The 21,893-nt window shown below is 44.7% G+C and overlaps 1 protein-coding gene across 1 annotated transcript; it reads left to right on the plus strand.

Annotated features, from left to right (window-relative positions):
* The first annotated feature begins 282 nt into the window (after nt 1-282).
* Nucleotides 283-9,485, plus strand: LOC146182920 (uncharacterized). The gene is made up of 5 exons (XM_084608298.1): nt 283-300; nt 7,492-7,638; nt 7,786-7,935; nt 8,076-8,209; nt 9,313-9,485. The coding sequence occupies exons 1-4, from the start codon at nt 283-285 to the stop codon at nt 8,091-8,093; spliced, it is 333 nt and encodes a 110-aa protein (XP_084464424.1). The 3' UTR covers nt 8,094-8,209; nt 9,313-9,485.
* The last annotated feature ends 12,408 nt before the right edge of the window (nt 9,486-21,893 follow it).

Consider the following 21,893-nt stretch of genomic DNA (forward strand, 5'->3'; position numbering starts at 1 on the left):
CACGCCAGGCCGCTGCGTGTCCACCAATCAGCGTTTCCAGCCGATCTACCCGCAAACGCTTCTTTAAAAACGACCGTACGGGGGCCTAAGGCGGACGAGCGCAGCGCCTCTAAAAACGACCGAAGGCCCCCGTACGGTCGTTTTTAGAGGCGCTGCGCTCGTCCGCCTTCTGCCAGCTGGCGGACGCGTTCGGCACGGGAGGCGCATAGTGGGTGGCGGATTTCTCCAGCGCTCTGATTGGCGCGCCCGGCGCGCGCTGCTTCGAACGTCAAAACGCTGCATATGACGGCTGCGGCGCTGGTTTGTGGAAACGTTTCCTCTTCACGATGGCTCTCGATCGTCGGCTATCAAATTAATTTGCACCCTAGCTGTAAAGTTATTGAGCCCCCGCATATACAGCACAAACAGTATGAACTGACCATTAGTAGAGCGATTAAGTCGCCGGCGATGCAATCATCCAGCAACAGCGTAGACGCACGCATGCCCCAGCGGCACCTGCTTTCGCCGTCTACTTGGTGTGTTTATGTTAGTATGAGGAGAAGACGGCACGAATTTTTTAAGTACTCCCGAACGTATACATTGAAAGGTAAAGTGTATATATTCATATCTCCCCTGCCTGTGTTCGCGCGTTCACTTCGGTATAGCACTCGCGGCAAAGATGCAGAAGCTGGTCATTAATGTTTTCATCCGAAATTACAGCCTAAACACATTTTACAACACGCCTGTTTTACTGTGAGAAAATAGGCTGCAAAGCATAAACAAACATCCCAAGCATCCTTGGCCGACCATTTACGTGTGGCCGACGTTCGGAAAATGGTCGGCAGCCTACTTAGTCGGCTAGTAAACCACGGCAAGCGGTCGGCCCGGAGGTAGCCGCCAGCCATTTCGGCAAGTAGTTCGCAGCGGCCTTTGGCCCGACTTTTTTGGCGGACTAAATGCCGGGCACGGCGCCAGGTTAATGGCAAGAGTGCGGCAATGCGCTGGCCCGACTGTTGAGGCGGTACATTGAAAAAAAGTTATGAAGAGCACGACTGCTACTTTTTTTTTAAATTTGCCTGTTACTTGGCTTTGGTTTTTCGCGATGTTATGTAATTTGCGCTTAGTATGGAACAAAATGATACATGTTATTCAGTGTAAATGTTTTGTTACATTAATTAATGCTATTGTTTGTTTAACTTGTCGCTCACATTTTTAGTGAACCTTATAGCTGTTAGTAAAATTATTTACCGAGTTCTGATAAACAGCAAGCCACAAGGTGACCGCGATTTCATGTGTAGATCATGTCATTATACTGTTTACTTATTACGAAGCGCAGCTGTAGGTGCTGTAACATCAGTTATATTTTGGCGCACAAGCTCCGTACACCCCATTTAGCCCGTATCACTCACTGAAATGCGTCCGCTATATGGCAAGGCATTTGAGTAGACGCAACTTCTCGTTGTAAGGGAGGAGAAGGCTATTGTGTAAAATAAAAGAAGCGGGCAGAAGAGAAAAAGCACACGGGGGCAGAAATTATGCCACTGGCAAGCCTTGGCCGCGGCGAACGCTCCGGCAGGCAAGCGAAGAGACAAATTCTAAAAACACTACTTCGCAGCAAGAGAAGAGAAATGCGTACACGGAGGGAGACCCGGACGAAACAAAACCGACCTCGTGCTCGGACGTTTTGAAGGAAGGGCGGAAAAGTGGGGGGAAATGGTGGGAAGGGCGGTGCAACTGTGTCACCCCCGCAGCTCGAAAGTTGGTGGCGAGCGTTCCTGACTGGGCGAGAGAAGAGATGTATACACGCCGACTTTGAAGAGAGCATGCAGTTTTGTGGTATTTGATACTATTTTTGAAGGAGCTCTTTTCGAACAAAGTTGTCTTACGATCAAATACATGAAGAAAAAAAAAACGAAGGAAAATGATTATTGTCCAGGTTATTAATCGCATACTTTTTTTCTCAAAACAGTCTGGTAAAGCTAAGAGCCGCGAGAAAACGGGCCAGCGTCCTTGTCATTTGGTTTTGTTTCTTTGCGTGTGGCCCATTCATCCTCTTTTACGACCTGCCGGGGTGGGACGGGCAGCTCTTTTCATTTCTTTTTTTTTTCGGAAGTCGGAGGGGCGCATTTTCGCAGCTAGCGGTCCGATTCTACACCGGAAACTACCCCCCTCTCCTCCCCCGCTTCTTGTCAACAGTTCTTGGAAGACTCGGCAGCTTGTGCTCGTGGGTGCGTGCGTGCTTTCAAGTTCATTGCAGAAGTGTAGAGCGCGACCAAGAGACGATCTCGAGCGGGCGAGGACGCTGTACGTGCGAACGAAATGTTGGAAATGTAAGCGCGTTTTCCAAAGTTGCGCGTTATTAGTTAAAATTACAAGACAGTCAACTTTGTTACCTTCAATAACTAGGCGCTGGACAACCAGACCTCTTTTTCATTCGCATTTATATACTGTCAGGACAAGTGACTGTAGTAGTTTTCAACCGCTGTATCCTTTCAGTAACTCCGCCAAGCCATCCTGAAGTAACGCGCTCCTCCGGCGCGTTTGGACACAAAAAATCGAAGATGCTCCGCTTTTTCTGTTTTTTTTTGTTCCTTTTTTCTTTTTGCTCAAAGAATGGGAGTGTGGTTTAATAGGAACGAAACAGTTGATTTTTATTTATTTTATTAGTATTTTGCTTTTGTTTTACAGATTGTTTTGAATTATGGCTTCTATATTTTCTTGCTTGTTACTGTCCACTCCTGGTCCGCGAGAGACATATTTTCTCAACGCATCCTGCATATCAATATGAGTTTGAGACCCCTATGTTAGACAGAGTGATTGAAAATTAAGAATATTTATTGAGAGCTACACGAGGTACGCGCAATAAAAGAAGCTAATTGAAAAGAATTCTTTCCCGAAGCAGCTGCCGCAATTTCGGGTTTTTGTTGTGGCTTGCAGACTAATAATATGGAGAACTTTTAGTTTTAAGGCGTGAACATGTATCGGAAGTGATTAAAGCGAATTATCTGTCGTACGTACTAAGCCGAGAGATCGCTTGTAGAATAGCCCTGCATATGGAAGGAATGCTGCATAGGTCCAGAAACTTAAGACTTCTGCTTGAAAAGTACCGGGATAAGAGAGTAGAAACGATCATGACGTCATAGGCGTGAACTTCAACCATTTACATAGCAGGGAACCAAAGAAATCTTATTGATAAACATGGAAATAGCTAAGCACACTGGGACAATAAATAATGTTTCAGTAAAACAGCAAACAGTACCGAACATATAAGGTAGCGGCAAGAAATATATAATGCAGTGAGTTTCTGGTCACACGTTGTATATCAATAATGCGCAGCTGCAACAGGACTCCATCGGGAGCTCTGACCCCCTAACAAATTTCCAGACAGTCGATTGCTCGATCCTTTGTGCTCACACATATACGCGTGAGCCGCAGGCTTGCGTCTTTCAAGACAAGAACCCAGTTCAAATCACTTCGATGTACAAGTGACCTTCCTGAGGTGGATGTGCCGCGTCAACAACCTCCGGATAAAGCTTTGCTCTCCAAGAACTAACAGCTGGCTATATCTAGGTGAGACGCACTAGCATGGGGAACAGTAGACAACGGGGTCACCGAAAGAATACGATCGACCGCGTTCCTATTCTGCCAAATGATCAATCCCACGGACTTCACTACACGTTGTTCGAACGCTTCGCGCGGCCTTCCACTGTGCGACGAAAAAGCTCACGGCGCTAGGCAGCGGAATGTCCGAGGAGCCTTAGAATGTCCAAGCTGCGACGCAGTCCTTAAGGACACGTGTGTGAGACTCGACCTGACCAAAGTTGATACAGTGCGGATCAATATGCCAACTGTAAAGCCTGTTTAATTTGGTGGGGATCGAATACGCCACACTCAGTGCGCCACCGAAAGTCTCTTACAGCATGCGGGAGATTGGGTGCAACAGGCGTCTCCCACTTCGCATACCTTTGGCACATATGCATAGGGGCGCAGAATAGCAGAGCGCTTTGCAGAGATTAGATACTGCTATGGCTATCCATGCTCCGTCTACGAACATCTCCTCTAACTATGCGAACACGTGCGCCTGTTTCCCCTGACCATGCACTACAAACATCTGCCTTCTACTTCCAAGCCAGTATAAAAGTAAGGCAGCCCAACGTAATCTATGTGATCCACTAACTCGGATACCCGATAGCGCACAACAAAGGGCATAATGAAGACAAGGCGGAACCCAAATAGGCGCCACCACCTAGCTATAGTGAAAATATAATCAAAGTAGATTGACTTTGCAAGAGGAATCCACAAGAAAACACGTGCTAAGTCATGCAGGGTCGTATCATTGGGAGGCTGGATCAATAAACAATCAAGGAACACAGATGTGGGAAAGTTGGCACCTGTGTGCACTAGGCTTTATCGGAAGTTTCGCGCATACGTTAATTAGCTATAACTTTAGGATGAACAAGATGTCCGAGATTATTGAGTTAATAGTCTATCCCGACATCGGCACGAAGCCGTGTGTGACGCATGCACGTACGCACGCACGCACTTACGCACGTCTGCAGTCGCACAGAGTAAATTGTTCCACGACCTTACACAGTGGTACGATGGAATAGTTAATAATATTTGAAAGAAGGAAATAAAAATTTGGGGGACGCTCAAGCTTCCCCTTAACATTCGACGGGATACAACGCCTTCTCATTCTTCTCTCTATCTCTTTATTTCGGTGGACAACCGCAGTTAATTGTAAATTGGTTATAGGAAAGTAAAGGCGCAGCATCTGTCACAGATCCCGGTGGGAACCTGGACCGCATCTCCATATTTACTACCACATTCCGAATATTTCAGACAAAACCCGACGGTACTCAAGCGAAAACCGGGTTAGCGAGGTGGCTTTTGGACCAAATGAGCTGTAACGCTTCGCATATATACATATATGCTGCACTCTCGATAGACGAAACTCGAGTATATTGCCGACATGAGGATAAATGGAACAGCTTGGGACAAATATTTGCCCGCCTCAGTTAAAACACGGGGATTAGGAAAGCTTTATTCCTTATATATCAATATGCCGAGGCCGACTGTCTTTATCCAGAACACAAATGTGGTCCTAATAGTTTTCAAATAAAAATGAAAAGCACGCAAAGAGCCGATCGCCCGGACGATTCGCCTGTCGAACGTATACTTCCTGCGAACACAAGCATTGTGCAAGAAGTAACCTTTGGTTCTTTTGAGAAAATTCAAAGGGATTGCGTTTTGAGAATCCCGCGCAACATGACGAGGATCGATCGGCTCCTGCACCAGTGGCGGTCTACATTGTTAAATTCTTCAACGTCAGCCTCACACGCAGAAATATGGTATGAAATGCCAGAATATATATAAAGTTCCTCGAATCCCCTTTTCCCCAGCCGCGTATTCACTGCTGCTATAATATATCATTAAATAACATTGTGCATATCAAAGTAAAGTCTCCTGCAATACAGCAGGTTTCCCCTCTACGTTCCATGAGGCAGTCGGCTTAGCAGGAGAAAATTGGAAAATTCGTATCATTGAAACAGCTATTTTTATGCAACATTGAGTTATACCGCGTGCATGATATATATTGACACTATATCATTTGAGCCTGCTGATAGAATTATACATTGCGCAACAGAAGGTGAAATTAACTGTTATTTATACATATTTTGAAATAAAGCTTTAACCGCGCGCTAATTGAGCCGCGGCGGGTACGGTACACTCTGTAGTTGATTGCGAGTTGTCATGAACTTATGCTTGAATTTGTGAACTGGTAGGCGCTGATTGTCTGTTTGAAGCATACTTAATACTAAGTGCCTAAGATTTGCGCGGTAACTGCTATGAACCTACGATTGTAATTGTCCATTTTTTTTTATGGTTAAATGGTAACCTCTGAATTTAAACAACCTCATCATAAAGTTAACCTATAACGTAACCTTAAGCAAACCCACGGTAAACCGAAGAGATCACGTGCCTTTAAGGTTTATATGTTAACCGTCAATTACTTTTGCCAGTGCCCTCGAAACCTATCAATCCTAAACGCCCTTAAATTCGTTTCGCAGCCTCCGTGAGTTTACATTTCGTACGGGGTCAAGAAAAGAGGCGGTGAGCTTTTATGAGCTTTCATCCGGATCCGGTGCACTTTGCCCTGCGACCTTCTACTGATTTTCATGCATCCCTAAAACAAATGGACAAAATATATTTTTGTCAGAAACTTGCAGCAGTTACTATGTGGTTCAGTCGGTATTTACCAGCTTGAGCTCGAGGTCACGGGCTTTAGTCGAGCTGCAGAAGCCGCATTATGATGGAAACCAAACGCGAAAACGGAAATGTGGTTTGCGATTAATATGACAGCCCGAGGGGTTCTAAATAACCCACGTACTGCTTTGGGAAGTATAAATCCGCATGGACTATGTAATCTCTGCAAAAGCACTCATAATATACAGTGTTCTGCAACTTAACCGTCTTGGAAAAGTTTCCAAGACGGTTCCGATAAAATTGCTGAACACTATATACGTAGCCAGGTCTTGCTATTTTGGCTAAATGAAGCTGCAGGTGTTCTACTGCCCCACACTTCGTTTATGTGGAAGATATTCGGTTAAAAGAACATTACATACATTCACTCCAAGCCATATTTTTTTCATGCAAAGAACTACAGCCGCTGGTATCAAGACGGGGGCTCTACAGAAGCCGTAGAAAAAGGAAAAGAAAAGAAAAGAAACTACCTCGACGCTTCTTGAACGACGAGGGAGGGGGGGGGGGGGGCGTGAAAAAGAAAGAAAACTGCTTCTCGCTGCGCGGGACCCGCTGCCCGCTATCGGTCCATCTCTTCTCCCTGCGGCAAAGCGGAAAGAACCACAGGGAGGCGAAAGGCATCGAGGCGCCCAACCGCGGGGGGCGACAGGAATGCCGAAGCAGAGAGAAATAGCGGCGAAAAAAAAAAAAAAGAATTGCATGCACCGCACACAGGAGACTCTCCCTGCTTTTGTAGCTTCTCTCCCCCCCCCTCCTCCCTTCTTGAGGTCACGTGGCCAAAAGGCGGGAAAACACATCCCGCGCGAGCTAAGATGCGCGGCACCACTCAGTCGACGGCCAGCCTCCGTGAGTCCGTGTGGGCGCGCGCGATGCCTACTGCCTGATTTTATCGTCCGCTTTTATTTAGCGCAAATTCAATCTGTCTCAACCTCCTGCAGCAGTCAGCGTTTGAAAAGAACAGCCCACATATGCAGCTGATGATTGCAGCCGCTCTGTACAGATTCTTCGTGCCGAAGTTCACCAAAACATGCGTAAGTACATGATCTTTCGGTCTTGATCAGAGGAGCATTTTGCTAGATTCGATATTATACTGAACATAATAATGTATTGTTTTGGAGCATATGTTCGTCTTGTTATATACTCCTTGCATCTTTCTTCATATATATATATATATATATATATATATATATATATATATATATATATATATATATATATATATAATTGGTGTGGGCGCTGAACGCGCAGGAAGACTTGCTGAGCCGTTTGGAAACAAGGCTGCGGCTGGCTGCGGTGGCAGAATTGGCTCATTTTGCTGCAGTCTGGGTCCTTGGGTATCTCCTGTCCCAAAATGCTCGCCTTTTAATATGGAGGGACACTCACTATACCGATCAGGTAAGTCCAATTAGCACATATTTTGTTCAATACGACAATATACTGCAACTGTTTCTGGATCGCGTATATATGTGCGCATCTTATTACTACGTATTTTTTTTTTTATTTTTATAATCGATGTGTGCGCATTTCGCTCTGATTGCGCAGGAAGACGTGCTGAGCCGACTTGGAAACGATGCTGCGGCGGTGGAATTAGCTCTTTTCGCTGCAGTCCGAGGTCCGATCTCCTCTGCCCCAAAACGCCCGTCTTTCACTTCTTCACATCGAAGTGCATGCACTGACATGTATACCGACCAGGTAAGTCAAATTATCGCTGATTTTCTTCTATACGATAATGTACTGCAACTAATTATGTATTGTTTTGACATTTATGTGCATCTTGTTACTGTAAATGCATATTTTGTAATTGGTGTGCGCGCCTTGCGCTGATCGTGCAGGGAGGCGATATCAGCTGATCTGGAAACTGGCTTCGACAGTGGAAGCTCGTTTCGCCGAAGCCCGAAGTCCTTGGTCTCCTCTACACTAAAACGCTGGTCTTTCGCTTCTTCATGGCGGTGCACTTGCCGGACAGGTATTAGCGCTGATTTTGTTCTATCCGACTCACATCGATGGGACGCATGCAACCCAGTTAAATGTCAAATGCTATCACTGATATAAATATTGCAGCACCCCTCGCCATAGGAGCGATCAGAAGCTGTACTAGCATCATCGCTACTGCCAAGCAAGCTCGTGCCAGGACTGAGTACAAGATTTATGCCGTGTTTATTATTATTATTATTTTTTCTGCTGTAATGATGTATATACGTGAAAATTGATGATTGAGTGATGCGGTATGCTGGCAAGGTAAGTGAGCCAGTGCGTTCATTTTGTGGATTTTGGAATTATATATGTGATGCACACAGATCTGAGCCGTTTCACATTGATTTTGCTCTGTGCGCTCGCTTTCTGGGCAAGCAGTTGTATTTTCATCGTGCGGATTATTTCCTGGTGCTTACATGCTCATGAGGTGTTCAGCTAACTTGTTTCAAGCTTTAAAAATTTAGAACGGGTTCTATAAGCTTCTAAGAGTTGGGCTGTCTAAATAGCCGTCTTGGCTGATGAGACAATTTTTAAAATAATGCTCGGTTGTTAAATAACGAAAATAAATCAGATGACTTATCGTTAAATATCCGGTCGCTTTTGCTGTAAAAGTTCCATCTAGTTTGAGAAAATTAAGCTATATTCTACGGAATAAACTTATTGTAGGTTTCATGTAAATATCGCGGAAACTGTTTGTTCAGCCGCGTTGGAATCCCTCATACGCGCTCTATGACAAGCGCGGACACTTGGTTTTGCTAGAACTATTAAATTGCAGCATTAGCATGCAAGAACGCGCTTCGGGAGGATAAGGTTTGAGTGCGCTACGGTTGCAAATTGCAACATCATGACTCCAGCAAAACAAAGTGATCGCGCCTTTCTCGCGGATTCACGGATCCTGATTACCTATTGCGGCTTTGCGCTAATGCGTTTTCAGTAGGGTCGCATGAAGTCAAGCGCATAAAATATATTGGTGTGATAGTGCAGTTGGTGGCAGTGAGCAGACATTATTTTTTCTACCTTTTCACCCTATATTTGCCTGCAATGTAAAAGTAGGCGAAAAGGAAATGTTTAATTAAAACACTTTTCTTCATACAGCTGACCAAGATGGAACCTGCCGCAGATCCGACCAGTCGCAGACATCAAGTGATCGACAGGCTGCCAAAAGAAGGAGACCAAGCCTCAAGCCCATCTTCCATATGTGGCACACGCGCAGTCATATATCCACGCTTATTAAAAAGCAAATCGCGAGCTTTTTCTGAACGCTGTTGACAAATACATTTTTCACCAAATATTGCAGCTTTTGTTTCTTCATGGCATCAGAAAAGCTACTGCTTTTCTTGATGCATTTGTATGTGCTACCCCGTTATATATGCATGGGCCACGATATATTAAATGCATGGCATGATACCTGCACGAGGGGCGATGCCGGCCACTAACCGGCGTCGGGAAGCAACCGGCCGACGTACGGTCTTTCGTCAGCAAAATGCTAGGGCAGACGAGCGGCCGACCATTCAGTAACGCTGGCAGACGGCAGGCCCACGTGCGGCAGGTGGTCGATCACGTCGGGCCAAAAGGTCGGGCCGTAGTCGATTGCCGAAAATCGGCCGACGTTAGGTCAGTGTCAATCCCCGACGCCGGCCCTCATTCGGGTGCCGAAGGTCGGCCGGCCACTTTTCGGTCGGCGAGAAAGGTCGGCCCTACCTTTTGCCACACACTTTTTTTTGCTTGGGATGCACATCATTTGTAACATGTACAGAAGCACTGTTTTCCGTGCGGTTCTCCCCGGTGGTAGCAATTTCTTAGTGGCGTACATTTCGCCACGTAATCCTCATTTCTGGCTGCAACATACAGCTGTGGTGTTGCATATGAGATGCATTTGCACGCAGATATAGTGTCGAGGTTCATGACAGTAACAAATGTTTAAAAGAGCATGGAATTATTTGTTATGGTATCCATGTCATAGCAAATGATTCAAACAGTGCATGTTCAAATTATCTCTAAAATTCAATGTGTTTACTTCTTCAAAGACATTTAAAATAGCTGCTCAACTAGTTTATTTGTATTCAGTTTGCTTTTCAGCACTATTCATATTTGATTCAGAAGCAAGACTATGCTATTCATAATCAGTTTGGTTGGCAAAACTACAATTCGCATGCCCCCCAGTACGTAATACTAGTTTCTCCATCTCTGTGCTCAGTGCTGCCTATATTAATAAGTGCCTTCATGTCAAGTGCAGCATACACTTCCTTTTCTTGACCTATGCCATTTGGTCTTCCTAGGTTTCATGTGTGTGCACTGCTTTTGTCATTTCAGACACAGAAAGTAGCAAATGAAATCTGGCGATTGAGTGTTAACATGCAACACAGCTCAAGCTACTCAGCTGCGGCATGTACTGAAAATAATTGTTACCAATTGAGACAGCCTCTACCAGTCAAATTTCAAGTGAAATATTTGTACAGTTAGTGCTGAGCACAAATAAACAAGAATTATGGTACAATTGTGCTGCTGCTGAGGAAGAGTCCATAAAGTTTTCGAAACATTGCATGATATGAAATGACTATTCTAAGTACAAATATGTATATATTGGATGTTTTGTGTGGAATGAGTGTTTTATTCTTCTGTTGTAGTTTTATTTCACTGTTTCTCATACTTAAAAACAATACAGCTAAGAGTAAGCACTGAAAAGTCGCGTCACTGCACGACAGAGTAATAGGGCATGGCCGGAGCAATCAGTTGGGATCAAGAAATACTTAGCGCCCACTGCCTTGCATCAGCTAAGGGTCCCCACTTGTAGAGAAAAACTGTCTAAGGGCTAAATGTAAAACAGTGACCAAGTGTAATGGCATGTCACTTAGTTGCCAGGACAGCATGCAGACTTGATAGAATTTTGACTTGTCTGTGAACATGAAATACTATACTTCTATGACTAGTGTACTTACCTACCCGAGTACTTTGCTTTGTTTACATAACTATACTGCAAGCCCATACATCAAGTTCATCGTGGAGTGAATACACAGATCCTCAATACAATTCAAAGAACAGAAACCAATTGTAGTGGCATGTAAACACAGTGCAGTTCTCCAAAAGAGTCACGACAGAACTGTACCTTGTGATATCGAATAAAATATCCCCTCTGAGAATTTCAAGAACTAGATCTAGAAGACAGAGAGCCTGAAGAGATATGGACTGATGTTTGTGATATAATACAAGAAGTTGCTACTAAGGTAGTTCCAAAGCAAATGAAATGCAAGAAAGCAAACTGGTTATCTGAAGAGGCTTTGCAAATAGCTGAGGAAAGGAGGATGGCAAAGTCATGAGGGAAAGAGAAAGATACAAGGTTCTCAATGCGGATTTTCCGAAAATAGCAAGGAGAGATAAGAATGCCTTCCTGAACATACAGTGCCAGGCTGTTGAGGACAACCACCAATTAAGGAACACAAGAGCTCTGTATAAGACAATCAAAGATATCAAAGGAAGCTTTTGTGCTAAGCTGGGCGTGATAAAGGACAAACGAGGCAAGGACCTCACTGAAGCCTCAGAGATAAAGAAGAGGTGGCAGGAATACACAGAAGAACTGTACAAGAAGGACCCGAATGTGCAAACCCAACATAAGACGGTTGTGATTACTGATCTCGAGCCAGGCATCCTGAAGAGTGAAGTAGCCTTGCTAAGAACAAAGCTAGCGGAATTGATGGCATTCCAGCTGAGTTGCTTCAGAACTTCAACCATGACGCTGTTAACATTCTGCACACATTATGTCAGAAGATTTGGACAACCCTGCAGTGGCCACAGGATTGGAGGAGGTCAGTTTACATCCCCATTCCAAAGAAAGGCAGTGCCAAAGATTGTTCCAACTACCGCACGATCGCGCTTATTTCGCATGCTAGCAAGGTGATGTTGAAAATTCTCCAAGGAAGGCTGCAGCAGTATGTGGATCGGGAGCTTCCGGACGTGCAAGCTGGGTTTCACAAGGGCAGAGGAACTAGAGACCAAATTGCCAACCTTCGCTAGATCATGGAAAAAGCAAGAGAGTTCCGGAAACCCATCTACTTCTGCTTTATTGATTATGCGAAAGCGTTTGACTGCGTAGATCACAGCAGATTGTGGCAAGCTCTCCAAGAGATGGGAGTTCCAATTCACCTCATCTGTCTCCTCAGGAACCTGTATGAAGGGCAAGAGGCCACAGTCAGAACTGGGCATGGTCTTACTGATTAGTTTCCGATTGAGAAAGGAGTGAGGCAAGGCTGCATACTGTCGCCCTGCCTATTTACCCTATATGCAGAGTGCATCATGAGGAAGGCCGGTCTGGACGAGTCTTCAGCTGGAGTGAAGATTGCTGGAAAACGTATCAACAACCTTAGATATGCGGATGATACCACTTTATTGGCAGAAAGTGAAGTGGAACTCAAGAGACTTCTGATGCTCGTACAAGAAGAGAGTGAGAAGTTTGGGCTTAAACTGAACATTAAAAAGACAAAGATCATGGCGTCTTGCCCTATCAAGTCCTGGAGCATCAATGGACAAGAAGTGGAAGCTGTGACAGATTTTATCTTTTTGGGCTCCAAGATTACCTCGGAAGGAGACACAGCCATGAAACTAGGAGACGCCTGCTTCTGGGAAAGAGAGCAATGGTTAGCCTTGACCGCCTAGTAAAGAGCAGAGACATTAGTCTGCCAACCAAGATCCGTATAACTCGTGCTATGGTCTTTCCAGTTGTGATGTATGGATGCGAGAGTTTGACTGTGAAAAAGGCTCATCGCCGAAGAATTGACGCGTTTGAATTGTGGTGCTGGCGAAGACTCTTGAGAGTTCCTTGGACTGCCAGAAGATCAAATCAGTCGATATTGTCGACCATAAACCCTGACTGCTCATTGGAGGGTCAAATTCTAAAGTTAAAGCTCAGCTACTTTGGTCATCTGATGAGAAGAGAGGAGTCGCTGGAGAAAGATTGATGTTGGGAAAGGTTGAGGGTCGCCGGAGAAGGGGTAGGCAGCAAACGCGATGGTTAGATGGCATCCTCGAGGCACTGCAGATGAAGTTATGTGATGTTAGGAAGATAGTGAGAGACCGGAAAGCGTGGCGTGACATGGTCCATAGGGTCACGAAGAGTCAGACACGATTGAACGACTAAACTGAACTGAAAAAAATGCTGGCTATGCCCACTATCGAACCATATGAAATTATGGTTGCATTTTGTATACTTACTTATTTCATTAATCAACTGAAACTGGCAGTGTTTTTTTCCTCAATGCTACCTATGCTTAAAAACCCATCTAATGTAGCTATGTGTTTTGGATTGCTCATCTCACTGAATTTTGTGTATTTACAAGCACATATGGAGGCTTCTGGGTCATTTTACAATATCACCAAGCAGCAGGTGTACCGTAAAAAGCACATTTCATGCTTTGGTCAACCGCTGCAGGATCCTTCGTCAGGGAGTCTGTCTCTACAAAAGCATTGAATGTAAATGTATGGACCAGTGAGGCTTTACATACCTACCAGAGGATGCATGCATATGTAATAGTCATTCGCAACTCATCCATATGTGCCATTTAGTAACTCAAACAGCATCTGCCTTGCAATGGAAACATGCCACTAGGATGCTACATGTGCTGACCATTTTATGCTTGTAGTACTTGCTGTAATGCTAGTTGGTTCACACTGACCATTTGAGCGGCGCAAGGACACGATCACAGGAAAAGAAGATGGAAAGAAAGAGCGCCTTTCAATCCCTCTTCTTTTCCTGTGATCGTGTTGTTGTGCCGTTTTATTGATCATGTTATGCTGGGTTACTATTTCTTGAATGAGTAACGGCGCCCTCGCTTCACTGCCACTGGAAGGTTCTAGTCTGTGCCTGGTTCAATAGCCCTTAGTTTAGATCACCCCACCAGATTCTGCTCGCCTGAAGAGCTCATGCTGCACGATACGTCATCCTGTCCCGTGTTAGATGCGTGTAGGTTTCTATATGCATTCCTGAATTTATTTTTTTTGTCTGTGTTTCATTGTTACTTTTTAGATGTTTCCAGGATCATGCACAAATTCCTGTGAAGTTTGCGGAAGCGTTCCTACCTGCGCTGTAGTGTGTTCATTTCCTTCTCTGCCATTGTCATTTCCCTTCATTCACTCTCCAGGCCTTTGGGCTGCGTCGAATAACATTGGCCACCACTACTGCTTCTTGTGCGCCTTGTTTTTGTGCTTTTCGTTTCCACTTGGTTCCCCTTAAAGCTGGATAGAAACTAGTCCATGCAGTTTCACACTTGGGAGATCCTGTCTGCTTTAATGCGTAGTCCCCAAGAGACGAGAGGGGGGGGGGTACTGTTGTAATGCAGCAGTGATACACAGTGGTATGCACAAAATATAATAGTGATGATCGCACCTTGTAGACTAGCAGACAATGCTGTTTTGCCTTTGAGCAGTGTGGATGACTATATTGCTGGGTTCTTTTCTATCACAAATAGGTTGGTTGGTTTGTGGGGTTTAACGTCTCAAAGCAACTTAGGCTATGAGAGACGCCGTAGTGGAGGACTCTGGAAATTTTGACCACCTGGGGTTCTTTAACGTGCACTGACATCGCACAGCACACGGGCGCCTTGCTTTTCGCCTCCATCGAAAAGCTGCCGCCGAGGCCGGGATTTGATCCCGCGTCTTTGGGAACAGTAGTCGAGCGCCGTAACCACTGCGCCACCCCAACAAATTGAATAAATAGATAAGTTGGCAAAGCACTACTCTTGCTCATTCATTACAATTGTGTTTTCTTCAAGCATGCAGCCTTGTACTGTAATCTCACTTCTTCACACTTGTGCAGCGTTGCATGTGGAGACAGGCTCTGTGGAATTTTCTATACAAAGGGGTCCTTGCAATGGGTGTATACAGTGACAGCTTCATTTAGGGGGACATTATAAAAATAGCCACTGAGCTCAACAGGGAAAGAGAAGTACATTGCCTTGAGAGGACACATAACATGCTGTAAGGTGCTGTGTTCCAGAGCCTTGAAGCGCACTAAGCTTTCGGTCAGTCCGAGATTGCTAATTAGGTACATGCCGACGCAACTGCACGAATTTTCACTTGACAACCATATCTGTGGAGTACTTAGAAGCACTCCAGTGATTTTAGGTGTGTGTAACATGGCTTTTTTGAGATTTCAAGCTGTTCGTGTTGCCGGATAGTAATGCTGCATTACTCTGGTTGAAGCCAGGAAATTCAACAAAGCAAAGGATATTTTATCCAGATTTCGGCATGCTATACCATGAACAAAAAATGAATGTTGCCTGTCTGTAGCAGCAAACTTAAGCTGTTATATGCATATCCCCAGTTGTAGCATCTCGCATCTGTTACAATTATAGTGGTCTTTGAAGCCAGAAAATAAATGTTTATCCTCCCCATTCTGGTTCTCCTCAACATTTGGTTCTTGACAAGTAATTTCCATTTTCTTTCTACACTAAGCAGCAGCATTTAACATTCTCAAGAAGCATCACTTTATGCAGCTCAAGGCAATGCAAGGTAATGTGGTTGTGCGACGGGATTCTATCCGAATTATCATGCTGTAGAGGGTTGACACTATCGAACCTTCACGGTTTAGTCTCAAGGAAACTTGTGTTTGAAAATTCATCTTGCTCAGTTGCAACTCGTTATTTGAATTCGTCTTCCCCTCAGTGTGATCAAGGGCCTTGCCCTGGTAAAAGTGTGCAAGTACCTGTATATTGTTGTATCATTGCAACTGGAAGAATGTTTAGCCAAGTTGAAAAATCCTTTCAGATTGTACATTTTTTTTTCATTCTGCACCATAATATTGCCCAATTCATTACAGTCTTATATTAGGCCTTACCATTTTTCTTAGCCATTCATTTGGTGGCATCTTGCTCTGTTGAGCTAAGGCTAGAACGACAGAAGTTGATTACACGGCATGTGCTCTATTGGGACATGAATCTCTCCTCTTGTTTTTGGCTCAGCACCAAACCCTCGGTACCCATCATAGATATGTACGCTTTTCAGAGAGACAAGAAAATTGACAGTTTTGTCGGCACACCATCATGATGCCCAGCACCCACAACATAACGATTAATCAGAACAAGACGTGGCACAGACAAGACAGGCTTGCTATAATCTAGCTATAATTGCAAGAATTATACTTCATGAAGAATCAAGCCACCGAGTGGTGCCGATGCTTCTGTAGTCACATCAGAAAGCAGACAGCGGAGATCATTTCATTAATACAAAATAGTTTCCAGAAAGGTCACATCGCACCCAAGGCTGTTTTCAGGCACAATGCACACGAGCCACAATCAATATTTATGATGGACATGTTGCAGGGAAAAAGCCGTGCATGCATGATCGCTACAGGGGGAAGAACAAACGTGACTACCTGCACAGATCGAACTTTATTTCAGCATTCAGAATGCAAGATATGTGTAGTGAGCTTTTCAAACGAATCAAATACTTGTAGGCAATTTCAACCACGAAATAATTAAGAAGTAAAAATTAAAAAAAAAGAAATGAATCAATGAGAGCAGGAAATCTGCAGTAAATAATAGGTGCATGTTATTGCCATTATGAAAAGCATTTTTTTTTTGCTGTTCATAAGACAATGAGGGAAATGTATATTGCAGAACAATGCCGCTGGTCAGCTGTTCACAGGATTTCATGTGACGTCTGAAGTGCTTACATGTGCAAACTGCCTGTCTTGAGAGTACAAAAGCTTATGAGATGCTATTTTCTGCATATACCTTTGGTTTTTCATTGTAATGCACTTGAAAGAACTGTGGTAGCAGCCCATTTCTTAGCAAATTCAGTCTGAAATTACCTGCTCCTTCTTATACCTCTGCGACGCGAACACTTGTGATCCTCATTAAGGTTTTCAGGAAGCATTGAAGCATCCGGTGCTGCACGGCCGTTTTGAATGACCACTGAGAAGCTTCCTTCGTGTGCGTTAGGTGACATCGAGGGTGGCGACGCCCGCTCTTGGATGTGCTTCAAAACTCAAGAGCGCTCAGAAACAGCTTCGATCCAAGCAGGCTCGGGCACGATTGCATGAGTTGAATGCAGATCGAGTTCAATGAGGATAGAAAGTGTTTGTGTGACCGTGTTACATACCTTCTACTCATTAATTCCTGCTATAAATATCCCTAAAATCTTTGCTCCTTGAGTCATACTTGAGAGTACCAGCATTCATCGCTCTCATGAAGTGTTACTGCATGCAGCTTAAGGCATGCCAGATGTAAACAAATGCCTTGTGCCATGTATTTGCACCCCAAGGTTCACACTATGCTCTGTGAGCCGCATGATAAAGCTAAAGATAAAGTGCAGGTGGTTTTCTACTGAGATCTCGGTTGCAGGTACTCTTACTCTTTATTATTATGGCTTACTGTGCGTTTTTTTTTTATGAGAATATCATAAGGACTGTCCTGCACAATGTGCAGAAAACTTCCATCCTTCTAACCTTATACTGCTCCAATGGGGAAACTGAATAACACATAAGATTGCATTTCATTTCAGATTGTGTCTGTACTTTTCTTCCTGTACCATATAACACTGCCCAATCTATTACACTTGTCCTAAAAAATCTTACACACATTCTTAGCTTTCTCAGCCATTTCTACGGTAATCGTTCCATTCACAGAACAAGAATGCGTTGTGTTTTTTTTTTCTCGGTACTAAAACTTGGTTACAAGCCCGCCGTGGTTGTGTGCCCACAACTCATACCTATATATAAAGAGGCCAAGAACACTAACAACAATGCCGTCCGCGCACGGTTGTAATGAGAGCATACGGAGTACAACGATTAATCCCAATAAACACATCTGTCAAGACATCACACGAAGCAATGATAACAAGCAACCATCGCAAACATACTTCACGAAGCATCAAGCAGCAGATTGGTGCCAGCTTCCCGACGCTTCTCCGTGCAGCCAAAATCGTTTCGCGCACGTAAAACACAGTTTTCAGAAAGGGCACTTCACACCCACGGCAGTTCTGAAGCACAGCACATACACGAAACACGATTGATATCAGTGATTGATCGCGATCACTGCACGCAGACGAATGAATGCGACTAGCACAGCTCAAAATTCATGTCAACATTCGGAAAACAAAGCGGGCGCAGTGAGCTTTTCACTCGTAACAGATATACTTGCAGGAGATTTCACCAACTTGGCAAAACAGCAGTTGTTCCGAACGCTCTCATTACAACTAATTGTCGCTGCTATGAAACTGTATACGCGCACAGGGAATTAATTCACTGCAGGGAGCTGCTTCTTGATGCTGTCCGTGAAAATCCTGCAGCAATCACAAACGGCTCCAAATAAATACGTCTAGGCACCGCAACCATGGTAGAAGAACAAATGGTAGCGTAACTCCCATAGAAGCCTGCGTGTCGAAGTGAACTAGAATATTGGGTAGTGTGCTCACAAGCGCCGCTCGAGGTGTCCCCGCCGGTGTCGACGGGGAGCGGCGGTGGGCGGTGGCGCTGCGCGCGTCTCCACGGTAGGTGCTTCGAAGCGCGCGCGCTCCACGGGTAAAAGCCAGTGCCGCGCTCGGCCGGCGTCGCAGTAGCCGCGCCGACAAATTGAAATATTACCGCGACATTTGCGTGGGTTTTGCTGAAATTGTTAAGCGGACCTTGAATTGAACTTTGTATCTGCGCTGTGCACATGTTCAAACAATGTTAATGCGCTTGGCTCGTTGGGACGTTCACTTAGTGTATGTCACTCGAGCCTGCATTGTTTCACTGGAAAGAAATTATAATGCACTGCATATTCGGGGGTTATACAGTTCTTTCCATTAATGCTTAAAGTCAATAGTTATAGCTTGGGATTCATGCCAGGGATAAATGCGGAGTGAAGGAGTGTCGGCCGCAATAACTGCTTATTCACAAACACCCATGCTGCAGCACACAAAAACAAAAAGGACATGGAGATGACAGGTAGAATGAATGCATGTAATTCTGACAAAGTAAAAGGAAAGATGCATTATTTACAATTCGTGTTTTTCGCAGCACGGGAGCCGCACCACAAGGTTTTTAAACCAGCTACTGCATACAGAGACATAAAGTCACTGCTTTATGAAACATGAACAGATTTGTCACCGCTGCGTATATTTATGTTCACGTATTTTGCCGCTTATTTCCTTCACTTGCTCCAGCACTTCGCAACAACGTTAGCAATGGCTTAGTTTGAGGTGTTTCGCCCGTTCTCGTTTTTCTGCCTTTTTTTGAATTAACCCCTTTCACATAGAAGTGCAGTCTGGTGACTAAATAAAACCTTATTACTTCTTCAGATCGGCCTTCTGCGTGAACGGGGCGACCAACTTCTTTATGCAGTCTATTTCTAACCATTTCCAAAACATCAAGAATACGTTCAGAATCTGTTCGTTTGGGGCCGATTCCTACTCTTCTGTTGTTACGGGTATATCGGGCAGACTAGAAAATTTTGTTTTCGAGGGCCCGTATGAGTTACAACACCAGTGGGTTTCCTCTTCCTTTGTTGTCTTTCTTTCGGTATATTTTTTGAAAGATAGGCCGGCAGATTCGGCAATAGCGTCGGTGTGGCATCGGGGGATAATGCTGGCTTCCAACGAGGGATGCGGACTTTTTCCCCCGTTCACAATATGAACATAGCCCCGTAGAACGAAACGAAGCTCGAAATGAAGCTCACAAACAGCACAGCTCCACAGCTCTCATCCAGCCGCTTGTCCGAGTGACGGAGGTTGATCTCCCACTGCTTCCTTAAAAGTCATCTTTGGGAACGCCTAGCAGGGCTATTTTTGGGCCACCTTTAGTATGCACATAGCCAGTCTTGCATTCAGGCGCGTAGCAATGGTTTTGACGACGGGCCGGCATATTTTGGTTTGGGCCTATCTGCAGTGACGCGGTAAGTTTGTTGTGCGGGTATATGTGAATGATATATGTGACCACGTGAAAGCATCCACTATATTCCTTTACGCCGATGACCCTTTACTAGTATCAGGCAAACCTAAGTTTTCATGTGCCTTGGCTAACCTTCAGGAGGCGCTATTAAATTTAATCATTGGTTTGTCTCAAACTTAATACAAATAAATGGGACCAAATCCCGACTTGTCTGTTTTCGTAGCCCGCACAAAGATGTACCAAATGTAGGTTCTATATATTTAAACCCCTCATATTGCTATTTGTGTTCTTGTCAACCTATATCTAGCGTCCCGTCGGTTACGTATCTTGGTGTACCCATATACAGTGATCTGACATGGAGTACTCAGTTGACCCACATTTGTAAGAAACTTAGAAGTGTTTCATCTTTGTTGTTTAATTTGAAAACCATGATGCCTTTTTCTATCAGAAAACTAATCGCCCATGCTCTGGGGTAGTGTTTTTAACTGCTCATTCACATGGAGTTAATAGGAGTTTGAAAAACATCGCTACAAGCGTCCTCTACATGCCACAGGAGAATTTGCCCAGCAGTGTCTTTAGAACAGCCGGTTTGCCTGCTTTTGACAATCTTTTGAACAAATTGTAGTACTAAAATATTTTTGGAGCAGTCCATACAGGCACAAAAACACGAAACCGGTACCGTTGAGACATGTTCCTCGTTATCTTAAACCGAGAGTCCGCATTCATTACGGTAAAGCAACAAGACGCTATTATATTCCAGCCATCCTCAACGATCGCTGGACGACGTATTTTCTTTGACCACCCGCAAAACATTGAGAGTTAATATGTACTGATGTTGTCAATTCATTTTTGATAGTGTGTAGTGCCAAATGTTTTTTTTTGCCTCTGATGGAGCTCTGATGGAGTTCTGATGTGGCGCGAAGATTGCAGCGGCTGCCGGTTGTCGCCGCACAAGCCCGCTTGTGGCTTCGGCGCTTCCGTATGTGTATGTTGTTCTAACTATACGAAATAAATATTGTTATTATTATTATTATTATTAGCAGTCTGCCCCAGTGAATTAACCGGTTAGTACAGGCCACATGTCCGCTTACCCCCTCATGTGCGAAAGAAAAGCACAAAGAGTTCTGATCTCCAGGCAGAACACGCATACACCGACGCACGTGGTGTAGTCAACACTCACTTTCGATGGGAGCTTAAACAAGAGCCTGAACTGGCCTTTACTGAACAAACGCTTGAAGTTACCTCCGATAAGCGCCAAAAGAACATGCGCACAGCAAAGTAACAACGAAGCCACAAATGCGCACAACGCAGTGACAAATTGAACCGGCTGACAGCGACGGGCGGAGCAAAATTCTACCGTGAAGTCTACCGTGGCGCCACCTGGTGCCGGCGCCGCGAAGCAGTCGCCTGTCGACACACGCGGGGCCTCCGCTCCCCGTAGAGCCGCCGCGGAGTGAGCACACTACCCAATATTCTAGTTCACTGTAGTGTCGACTCTGAGCGAGGATGGATGGATGGAATGGATGGATGGAATATAGGAGCGTCCCCTTTGAAACGGGGTGGTAGCAGTAGCTATCATGCTCATTGTGAACGAGGCTTTAGTTTCCCAGCGCCCCCTGCGAACTGTGAGGCACAACAAACATGTGACGTTGCTTGTGACGTCACAGTGACGTACTTTTGGCGGGGAATTTGATTGTATTTTTACTTATGAACGAAAAACAAGGCCAACAACGACGGAGGCAGAACGATGCTCGGTTAAGGCAGAAAAATGGACACCGTAACTGTTCAGCCAACTTTACTTGACATGGATTTCTAC

This window comes from Amblyomma maculatum, chromosome 7, assembly GCF_055883805.1.
Source record: "Amblyomma maculatum isolate TAMU_Amacu chromosome 7, ASM5588380v1, whole genome shotgun sequence".
Taxonomy (NCBI): Eukaryota; Metazoa; Arthropoda; class Arachnida; order Ixodida; family Ixodidae; genus Amblyomma; species Amblyomma maculatum.

What these genes read in the sequence shown, in the direction of transcription:
- LOC146182920 (XM_084608298.1), top strand. An exon ending in ACACTCACTATACCGATCAG is followed by an intron (nt 7,639 to 7,785) that starts GTAAGTCCAATT and finishes CTGATTGCGCAG; the next exon opens with GAAGACGTGCTGAGCCGACT.